The following is an 11,827-nucleotide window of genomic DNA, read 5'->3' as shown; positions in this document are numbered from 1 at the left end:
CAACAGGCACCGTCTTTTGTTCAAGTCAGAGGACGCGAGAGAGAAAGAGAACTAGCACGGAGGGATGGTCACGCTCTCTGTGACCTATAGTCTTCTCTTCTTTAACGTCACAAGGTGCGCGCAACAAAAACGAGCCAGCATCAGCTGAGTTTCTCACATCGCGACGCGAGCGAGCTGAGGTTGTCACAACTCTTCCGTTCACATACGCTGGCACTGGACTTATGCACGCTCGTTTATGTAATTTCTATCTACCAGGAGTTCAATGCATATCGTAAAAAAAAAAAGCGATTTAGCTGGTGGGTTCCGACTCTTAAACTGACTTGAAAGCGGGATGCGCGAAAAGGGACGCAGACGCAATAAATAAAAGCTGGCCGCCGTCGTCATGCAACTGATGGGGGAAACGTAAAAACGAACTCTGAAGAGAACTTAAACCGGACTCTTCTTTTAAGAAAAGCCCAAACACCGGGAAAAGGAGCTTCGCTGCCTCAAACAATCCGCTGGTTTCAGAACTTGGACAGCTCCCTCGTTCACGCGCCTTCACAAATCGACCGTGTGAGGATTCATCGAAACTACGGCACAAAACCGACTCGGTTCTTCTCGGTATTCACCCCTAAAACATCGTGACGCCATGGCAGGTGTACTTCAGGGAGAGAAGCAGCTTTTTGAGAAGTTCTGGCTGGGCATGTTCAAAGCCGTGGCGATGCCGAGACCCGAGAGCATCATCGTCGCCAGCATCACCGCGCGGAGAGCCGTGACTAAGTGAGTTCTTTAGCCTGAGGCTTCTTATGCCCTTTCTCAGTTTATATCTTGAGAATTAAAACAATGATTAGCAGTCGTTTTATTTCAGAATGCCATTTAATAGCTTGATAAGTGCTTCACATTTGAAGCCTCAGACTTATTTCTCCTTGTTGGAGTGCCAGATAGAAAACACATGGTGACACTTTATTTGAAGGTGTCCTTGTTACACATGTTGCATGTACTTACTATTATAAAAACAATAAATGATGCATAATTACATGCAAGTAACCCCAATCCTAACCCTAACCATATAGTAATATTAATATTATTGACATTTGTATAGTAATATTTTATTATGACATTTGTCTCGTTGTATTTGTTTTTATTGTCTTTTTTATAATGTGTTTTGTATTGGGATCTCCGTATAAGTTCTCTCAGATCATCTCATTTGGTTGCCCTCACTTGCATTCATGCAACTTTTTGTCCCATTTTCATATCACACAAACACTGAGTGCAGATTTCTCCTGTGCTCTACATTCATCATTGGGCGTCCTTCACTGGAGGCCAGTCAGTTTCACTTGTGCACACATAAGTGCACAGCAGAGCGAGAGGCTACATAGAGTCCTAATGAATCAAGTCAGAGTAGAGCCCTTCATCATGCCCGTAGGTTAGGACATGAAGATGATCTCAGCGCCTTCTCCTTCACCCATGAATTAGGAGGCATGGCAGCGTGTCGAATAGAGAGAAAATGTGAAATAGCAATAGAGAAACCAGGGCTTTGCTTCCCTTTCCTTAATTTCCTGTTAATGAGGATCAAGCCTTACTCCTCGCTCATTACGCTGGGAAGGAGTGCATAACTGATTTGTGATTCACTCTTGTGCATGTATCTTTCCATGCACTGGATAACTCATCTTGCAGTCTCGGGGAGACTGGAGTTTCACAGTGCACAGTGTCCACTTTATTCCTTATCGAGGCACCGGTTGAACGTGTGTATTGTGCTGCTCACATTAGTTCACTGTTCATGCACTTTACAGTAACTGCTCGATCAATAGTCGAAACCTACCGCAAACCTGCTGCTTTCTGGTTCTCGGTATTCTGTAAAAACAGAAAATGTAGCATTGTTGCTTTAAGGAATTTTTTTGTACCTGACTTGAAAGTGGAATAGTCATTAGAAGGGGCTGAAATGATATTATTGACCTTAAGAGTAAAACTAGTTGTTTAGAATTTAGGTTACTTGACAAAACATTCTTTAAATATTCACACAAAAATGAAAATTCTGTAATCGTTTACACACCCTCATGTTGTTCCAAACACAAAAATATATATATTTTTTTTCTTGTGAAACGTCTTGCCTTTTGTCCACAATGAAAGTCAAATGGTCTGCGTAAATGATGACAGGATTTTCATTTTTGGATGAATAATCACTTTAGAGTGTACATTCTCTTTAAAAGATACCCCCCCCCCCCCCCCCCCCAAAAAAAAAATATTTTAAACTCTCAAAAATGTCTTTTTTTATGTTGTTATCATCAGAGAGAATGTTAAAAATACACATTGTTAATTTTGCTTTGAGTAGCCTCTTCTCGCTCTGTCATTAGTCTCTTCCTCTCTATCTGTTTATCTCACTGTGAATATTTACATATTCATAAGGCTGCTCACCCTTCAGGGTGCACATGATGTTGATGTGTACAAGGTTGGCAATGACAGCAACATTTACAACCAAAACCAATTTAACCAGTGCCATCTGCAAATTCAGCATTTGGGTTTGTCTTGGTTGTTTTTACCACAGGCACAGATCAGACAAGGCACTCAGACGTAAGATGTTAAAATGGCTGAGAAATAAAAGGATTTCTTTCAATTTGCAGTAATAAATCACAGAGCATAAGGCCCATTAGCTTGTAGTATCAGCTGCATGACTGGAGAAACATCATTATTGGTTATTTCAGCTGAAAAATGCTGGTCACCTATGTGTACATTTAGCCCACTTTCCCCTGCTTTACACATTTGTTTTTCTCTACTTAATCGACCATATTTCATTTTCTTATTCCTCCTCCTCCTTTCTCGTGGTGTCACTGAGCTTTACAGAGGCCCACAGCGCAGGGCAATTATAAAGGGTGTTGCTGATCCCCGTCTGTAGACCTAGTGTTTTCTGGCAAGGCTAGAGAGATGAGTTCACTCCCGTGCAGCTAGAGGGTCCTGCCCCCGGTCACTGTAGCTCCACAAGCTGTTCTTCTCAGTGGCATACCTCATTAAAAATGCAGAGGGTTTTAGCTGGACAGAGTATAAGTGTGTTTGTGTGGGTTAGGAAGCAGATGGCCCGTGGGAGAAAGGGTAAGGGGGAGAACCCCATCCCCTAGCAGATGTTAGTTTAACAAGGAGAATAAAAAGATTAGGGTAACTAACCTGGGAATGGGACTGCACCCACATACAAAAGAAGAGAAATTAATAGTGTATAATGTACAATAAAAATCCTATAGATATGCGACCCTGGAGCACAAAACCAGTCATAAGTAGCACAAGTATATTTGTAGCAATAGCCAACAATACATTGTATCGGTCAAAATTATACATTTTTCTTTTATGTCGAAGGATATTAAGTAAAGATCATGTTTCATGAAGATATTTTGTAAATTTCCTACCATAGAAATATCAAAACATAATTTTTGTTTAGTAATATGCATTGCTAAGAGCTTCATTTGAACAACTTTAAAGGTGATTTTCTCAATATTAAGATTTTTTTGCACCCTCAGATTCCAGATTTTCAAATAGTTGTAGCCAAATATTGTCCTATCATAACAAACCATATCGATGGAAAGATTATTTATTCAGTTTTTATATGATATATAAATCACAACTTCAACAATCTGACCCTTATGATTGGTTTTGTGGTCTAGGGTCACACATATATATATATATTTATACACATAAATTAAAATGCACACACATTTAGAATTTCACTAAATGACAACAATGTATGAGCCCAGATTTTATTCATATAGTGCATTCCCACAAGCTTCTGTTTCACTTAAAATACATTTGTTAAACTTTAATGTTTGTGATAGATGTTGTTTATATAAAATGCTACTCTAAATGATTTGTTTTATACTTTTATTTTGCAATCCTGTTCTGTTCTGAATACCATAGGATTTGTTTTGGAGTATGGGGAACTAAAATACATATTTATAGTGTTTAAATAAATGGTTTATTCAGTTTACTGGTATTACTGCTGTAAATAATAGTAAAATGTGACTTGTACACTCAACAATGCAAATATGGTACTTGCTTAGAGCAAAGTGAAAACAAGCATGTCACCTTTAAAACTGCTTTTCATTTTCTATCATTCAAGCTCATTTTCTTTTTTTACAATAATCTCCTGGGAAGTTTTATTTTTTTTTTGAAGACAAAAGGTTTGAACATGTTTGCTTTGAGAAGAAATTGAGTTTACAGAGTTGCTTGTTTCAAAGATTGATTGTTCCTCTGCTATTGATTTGACTGGGTGAAACTAAATGAAATGAAGACTGCGGTTACCCTTTTGTTTATTATCGTAACCTAATCAGCTTGTGTAAGATTTTTGACAGCCATTTCCTCGTGCAAAAGCAAAATTCTGATGGATTAAACTGCTATTGACCTGCAAATCATTATAAAAATACTGTGTTTTATGTAACATCTTTGTAGCTTGGTACAAGCCATTATTTTTTGTTTTTAATTAGGTAGTCGCCACACACCCAGGCTACTGCTGAAGTGATAAAATGAATAGAAGGACAATGATTTCAGTGCTCTTCATCGGCGAGGTCTAGTACACTCAGTCTTTCTTTTGATTTTGCTCTGAAAGCAGAAGGAAGCCCCATTGTTCAAAGGTTGTGTGTGTCAGGGCCTAATGTAGAAGCCAGTCAGAACTCTCAGTTCTGTTTAGTTCCAATTCACTTGATTTAAATCAGCTGAAGCGGAGGTCGCAAATAGAGTTGCTACATTTCAGGGAATCTAATTTCGACACTTATTTTGTTTTTTGGAGGGCCGTTTCGCGCACTTTTTCTTGTTCTTCCTCTGTTCTTCTGGGTGGGTGGGCTCTCTGAAAGGACTGTAACCCCTGGAGCTGAGCTCTGGCTCAGAAACAGCTGCAGAGCTGTAGAAATGCTGATATGGTTGCCAGGCCTGCAGGGTTCAGCTATAATTTCTTTTAAATGTAGCCACTACTACATTCCAGCACATCATCTAAGAGGTAGGAGAGACACATCTTTATTTAGCCGGAAGTGAGTCCAACATTCAGTCAGTAACAAGATGAAAAGCACAGCTGTGAAACACCAGGGAGATATTGAAATGCAGTATATGGTCTTGATATGGAGGACTTACGTTGGCGAACTGAGCTAGAGTGAGAAAGCATATGATTGAATATTTCATGTCTTCGACAGCTGTGCTGAGAAAGTCTAAATAAAGTCTTAATCGTCATTTAACACCATTCATGTGACCATTAAAGCTCTTTTTTCAAGGCTGTTATGCACAATGCCGAATCTAGTCCAGAACAGTGTACTTCCTCTTGATTTTATTATAATCACAGTGAACTCCACATTAAATCACATTTCACTAAATTTATGCTTCACCCTCATCTTACCTTTCTCTTGTGAAGTCCACAAACCTTAACTATTTTCAGAGGCACTGTAAAGCATTACTGAATTACTGAAAAGCTGGTGAGATTAAGGAGGCACAACCTGAGGTTATGCTGGAGTAATATTACCAGGATGAATAATCCATAAAGTGTTGGCACAGGACTGCATACATTTAGGAAAGTAATACTGATTCCATTAAATATTAACAGCCATATTTAATGAGTATAAATCCACTTATGCACTTTTATTTTCCATGCCTTGATAATTTACAGACTAAAACCAATATACATTTCAGCTGAATAAAGTTTTAACAGTAGCTCTTTTTCAGCAAATTAAGAGGTTGAGGAGAATTTCAGCTGTAATGTATGCAAAACTGTCTGGACTCATAATGGAGAATAAAATGAATAGGTTAGAGCATGTACAGAGCAGACATTCTTCTGTTCTTCTTCCAGGAGAGGTACGGCCCTGTTACTAATTTTTGCTAAGGATTGTGAAAATGTTGTGTAAAGCTTGTCTCGTCCTGTTTATATTTTGCCATAGCGTTTAGAATTTGTGGGCTTGTTTACTGGGTTGAACTTTTGAGCGGTTGCTATTACTTTATTACTTTTCTTGCAATATTTTTGTGCACAGGATTTGCAGCAATGTGTACCTGAATAAGCAAGTTATATTTTACTTTTTAATGTCTGTATGCAAATAGACTCAAAACAGGCTGTTAGGGAGTATCGCAGGGAAGATAGAGCAGGCAAATAAATGTTTTTAAGCATCTTGTCAGTGTGAATGTTTACTCAAGGACACAATTGAACCAGTTTTTCCTCTGGCTGTGTGTGCGCAATGTGTAGGCAGCAGCAAGCTGATTATTTGCTAATTATTTTTCCAGACCTATTGTCTTCTTTTAGCAAAAAGCCAGACTAACATTTAATATCAAGGTGTAAAAAAAAGCCAAGCCAAAAAGCATTCAGTCTCAAAATGACCAATGTGTAACACTTCAGAACTGTAGCAAATTAACAGGTGACTGTAGCCTGCAGACATTATAAATAGGGCTGTAACGATATCACAAACCGAACCGAAAGATCGCAATACACCACCCACGATATGAATCGCGGAATTCTCGTGGCGTACCGCGGTACTCTCACGCCCCCTGCTGCCCATTGTTGAGGTTGATTCAATTGTATGAGTAACGACTAATAAGAGCTTTTTAAATTTTGTTCTAAATATTATATTCTAAAGTTACTGTTTTCCAAGTGCATGTCATTTCATGTGACTTGGGACAGAGCGTCACACTCGGTTGCTAGTATATGCAGGATGGCTGCTTCACATAGTGCTGAAATTGCAGATCCCCCGGACACATTTAAGTCTCCTGTGTGGGAACATTTTGGTTTTCCAGTGGAGTACAGGAATGGAATTCGTGCCGTAGACAAAGCGCACACAATCTGTCATAACTGTTTCACAAAACTCTCTTATACGACAGGAAACACGTCTAATATGCAAGCGCATCTCAGGAGACATCACCCCAAGATTGATATAAGCGGTACACGTAAGAAGCCTCAAAAACATGTTTTCATGGCGCTAGATATGCTGCCATTTTGTTGAGAACGACGGATTCAAGTGTGTTGGAGCCAAGATACCAATTACAGAGCCGACCACATTTCAGTCAGAATGTGCTGCATGATGGTGTTTTTGAAAAAGAACTTAATTGAACTTCCAAATGTTTCTTAGAGTGGACAAGTCGGTGTTTATTTTTGACTAGAGTACATTGGAGTTTATTTATTTCATTTTTGTTTACTTCAGGTAAGCTGACTTCACTAAAGAGACAAATGTCTCCTTTCACACTAAATATTGTAGTTTATAATTTGATACAGTCGTTCTAGGCCTGATATTTATTTGGCTGTGCAACATAACTGGAATACATACAGTGTTACAGCCCTGGGAGATTTCACTGTTTGCATTGCTCCACATTCAGTACAGGCTACATGTGTCTCATTTTGAAGCCTGCACCTTCCAGAGAAAGCACTTGGCAGCCACATAATGTCATCTAATTTCAGAAAGCAACCATTAGACTGCTGACTCTAATTCTTTGTGTGGCGTAAATTACTGTAATTTGTTTCTTACTTGGGAATGTAATGGTTACTTTTCTGAAATATGACAGCATGGATGACGTATATGGCCGACAAATGCAACCTTCAGAGGGTGCAGCCTTCAAAATGAGACACAGCCGCTGTCAGTCTGTGCAGTGGAATGCTACTTGAACGGTTTCTATTATATCTGTTTATCTCAGAAGAAGTATTAAGAGTAGAGTCCTGCATTTCAGCCCGGGCCCCAACATTGTTATGCTCCTAGGGCCGGGCTTCGGGCCAATTTTCACGTCATAGTTCAGATGCGGGTCGGGCCTTGGGCCTGTTTTAGGCTTCTCCTTATATTTATATTTTAGACATCCATCAATTAGTGATGAAAAAAGTTAGCAAAAATATACAAAATAAATGTAAGTTAAAAGTAAGTTAGTCAAAATTTGTATTACTCAAAGTAAAATAAACTTTAACTGAAATAAAATGAAATAAAATATGAAAAAATTGTTAGTTGCCAAGGCAACATTATTTCGTTTTCATATTAAGTTAAAGTACTAAAACAACTAAATCTTTATTTAAAAAAATCAAATAAAATGGCAAAACACACAACAAAATAACTAAAACTTAAAAATTTAAATGAAAACATAAAATATAAATTTATAGAAACTTTAGTATATAAAATTATTGAAATAATCAAATATTGCACTGGTGTGATGAAGATTTGACTTTATCATTTTTACATATTACAGCCTTTGAGTATCAGGACTCGCCAAGCTGATAGACCATGATTACCTACAACACCAGGATTGACAGAATCAATACTGGGCTGATATTTAGAAAAAGCAGCACTTGTGCTTGTGTGATATCGTTTACATGATACAAAAAAAAAATTGTACTACACTGCACTGTATGAAGAATACATTTGCCAACAATGATGTGGTCTCCAATATATTGAGCATCCTTTATCACAGGAAAAATAAAAGTTTGGCACATAGCAGTGCCTGTCGATGTTTGTGACATTCAGAAAGTGGTATTAAGGCTAAATTTACATGACTTTGAGAAATTTGATGATACACTCCAGCTAATTAATAGATATGCCATATGTTCAACTTACATGCTTCCTGTGATTTGTTTGTCCTGCACCGGAGATGCTGAACACAGTCTTCGGAGACTCAATCAAGCAGGTTGTGTCAAACCGAACATGAGACGAGTAGGCAGGCACATCTTACTACAAGCTGTGACTCACGTATCGCAGAGGTTACTGTCTATCAGCTTGTCGACTCCTGATGCGCACGTGCTGTAGTGCTACTTTCCTCACCACTGGACTCCTGGAGTGATCAAAGGCCATTATTAAAATGCAAACTTATCAAAGTCAAACCTTCATCACTTAAATTAAATCATTTCAAGCTTGGCTGGCTCTCCTCTTCTCTGCCTCCCCTTCATTTTTCATTTCCATCCCTTGCCCATCCTCATTTCAGGAAGACGATCTGCCACTCACGCAAAATTGCTTCCATTTGCATAACTGATGCTTCATTTGGGCCGGGACTGTTTCCGTGGCGATGTCAATGCACAATAGCGAGGCAGTGACAGCAAAAACGAGCGAATGGAACTCTCCCACGTCTCAATTTAGGGATCAATCTTGCAGTCAAGGACAAGTGTTCCTTAAGTTGACATTTCCTTTCCTTCACCCTCTGGCTGAGCAGATGTTCAGGCTTCAACTGTCTGCAGTGCTCTGATAGTAAGTCACAGAATGATTTATTCAGCATCCAGGATGGGCTTTTTAAGATACGAGTCTGAATATTCAATATTTTCTCTTTATTGTTTTTGGCTCTTCTTTTTACTGTGCATGTTTTTTATCGAGGCTGGAAAGTGAAGTTTAATGAAGTGGAATTATAATGATGCCTCTCTGTATTCTGTATTACTGCATATCGCATGGGAGGTTCACAGTAGTTTATGCAAATCTTCCCTCTGATCATTAAGATTCTGTCATATCTGCTCCTCAGTGAACAATATCAGCTATACATTTAGAGGGAAGGACTCACAAGTGACATCGATCGTCTGAGCCCTAAAAGAGTTGTAGCGGTTGACATGCCAGGCAGCCGCAAAGAGGATGCCGTCTGGGAGGTGCTTCATAAATTGCGATGGTCTCTTACAATGAGCAATATTGCCACTGACATTTCAGTAGCCGACAGATTCAGCTGAGCAGTTATTACAAAAACCAAAGCTGACAGGTTTGCTGTTGTTCTCTAAATGCTGTGGCGCATTGTGAAGTGCATGAGAAAGATTTCCCCCTACAGCGAGGATTTTTTATTTTTAAATGTTCTCCTCTAACTCATTAACCACTCTCTGCTAACCTCGCTGTGCACTCCACAAACTCTGGAGAAAATTATGTGAGGGAAAAAAATAATAATTTCCACAAACAATTTAATTCTTCCTAAGTGAAGATTAAGCTATTAAAAGATTGCATCTTCCCAGGCTTTGAAGAAAGTTTTCAGAGACTAACTTCAAACATACTGTTTTCAGAAAGTAATACTTTCACATATCTGTTATTTTATTCATGTGCAGAACATGAAAGGCATGTAGATAGGTGAGCAATGAAGTAGTTATTTCAAGTTTTAAATGAAAAAGGCTTTGTGGAATTTAGAAAAAACACCTTACTGCTTTTTCATTCTCCAGCTAAGCTTTTGTAAAAGAAGTGCACTACAGTGAATCAGGCCTATTACACAGAACTGAAGTCTCTGATCAAGGCATGTTCCCATCCACATTATAATGGGACTTTTGAATCAGATGCTATTTAATTATTTAAATGCCCTCAATATACAATATTGCACTTTTTGCCTTTTAATTCTGTAGCAATGCTTTTTTGATAGTAGTTTACAAAGTAATATGGAAAACATATCAGTGTCCTGTACAGCAGCTGTGAATTTATTCTTAAGAGACCCGTTCTCTTGATCCACAGTGTGCTAAAAGTTCTTTTGCTTTGATATGAAATTTTCTCTTTGTATCAAAAAATGTAGGGAAATTGTATGACTAATCATAGTTATTATTCTTTCATCCTCTCTCCCTTTCTACTTTAAAGTATCAGGGTCATAAGAAAAAAAGGTATAAGAGCTGACATAAGTGGGAAAATTTGACTCCTCTGAATGACTTAGTATAAAGAAGCTGTCAAGAACAGGGCAAAGTAATGTTGAGTTGGAGTTGAGTGTAGTCTTTTAAGGCCTATTTTTGCACTTTAAACTAGTGCTCCCTTCTATGTTTTATGGTTTATTATGATTTTCTGGACAGGAAATTAAACATACAGAATGCACTTTGTCTAGAGTGTAATTGTTCCACAATTTCTTTCTTGACGTGACAATGAAGTTCTCTTCTCTTCTGCTGTGATTTTCACATAAATGTAGCCTACATAATTTTTATACCTTTTTAAATCTGCCTACACTTGCACAAAAAAAAAAACATAAAATATGTTAATTTAGGCAATTACTCATTAGCTTCTTAGAATTTGCAATTAAATCCTAATATTAATGCCATCATTTTTGTCATTAGGTTCCACTTAATGTAATTAAAGCATACAGAAGTATGTGTTGCAATATTTGGTCATTTCCTTGAGCTGCCTGCAAATTGAATGGACAGAGTTTAATTAAGCTCAAGCAAGTTTATGATATTTACTTCATTTGATTGCCTCACCAGGGGTTTAAGCTTACAAACCGGATAATAACGCCAACAAAATGAATCAATTAGACATTAGTAGATCAACAGTGTTATTCCATAACTGAATTGAAAATAAATACTTTTTGATGGCAATTCCAGAATGCATTATTAGCAAGTCCCTGTTTGACTTGTGCATAATGAAATTCTCAGTTTTGAAATATTCAGATCTCATTTCAACAGCCAATGAATGTACTCTGTGAAGTTTTTTTTTTCTTTCTGTGTAGCATATTATAAATAACCTCTTCTTTTAGGATATGAGCCATCGAGCATACAGAATGTCACTGTGTTTTGTAAATTGTATGTCCTTGAGGACACTTCATGTGACACATTATGGATAACAGAATAATCCACTTGCCCTTGAAAGGGAGCATTCTTGAGGAGCCTCAGCGAAGTAAACGAACCTCCCTCGCATAAAATGGAAATAGCCTCTTTGTGATGGGGTACTAAATAATATAGAAGGTTAGTGGAAATGATGGTAGCATTTTTATTGGGCATCCACATAATGGCCTTCCTACACCTGCTTGTTAGGAGGGAGTTCACAGTCTCTGTAATGAGGACTCACAGATCACGGACATTTACAGCGGTCAGTTCCCACCAAGTGAAGGATTTTCCTTTAATTTTTTACCAACTCAAAGTTTACAAGTATGCATTTGATTTCCCAAATGGAACATGTGTGTTCAATCACAATTAAATCAATAATTACAAATTGCTAAAAGA

At 37.9% G+C, this 11,827-nt stretch overlaps 1 protein-coding gene across 1 annotated transcript in view; it reads left to right on the top strand.

Moving 5' to 3' along the window:
• Nucleotides 1-628: 628 nt before the first annotated feature.
• The window catches only part of srrm4 (serine/arginine repetitive matrix 4), a gene marked incomplete at both ends in the record, with an annotated part of 54,091 nt that continues 42,892 nt past the window's right edge, over nucleotides 629-11,827 (top strand). Inside the window, one exon of the mRNA XM_079416725.1 lies at nucleotides 629-759. Within this exon, the coding sequence (XP_079272851.1) occupies nucleotides 629-759 (131 nt within the window). The remainder of the gene's footprint in view (nucleotides 760-11,827) is intronic.

This window comes from Barbus barbus (genome assembly GCF_936440315.1).
Source record: "Barbus barbus genome assembly, chromosome: 5".
Classification (NCBI taxonomy): Eukaryota; Metazoa; Chordata; class Actinopteri; order Cypriniformes; family Cyprinidae; genus Barbus; species Barbus barbus.
The sequence above is the reverse complement of the archived record's forward strand: the minus strand, read 5'-3'. Positions and strand labels throughout refer to the sequence as shown.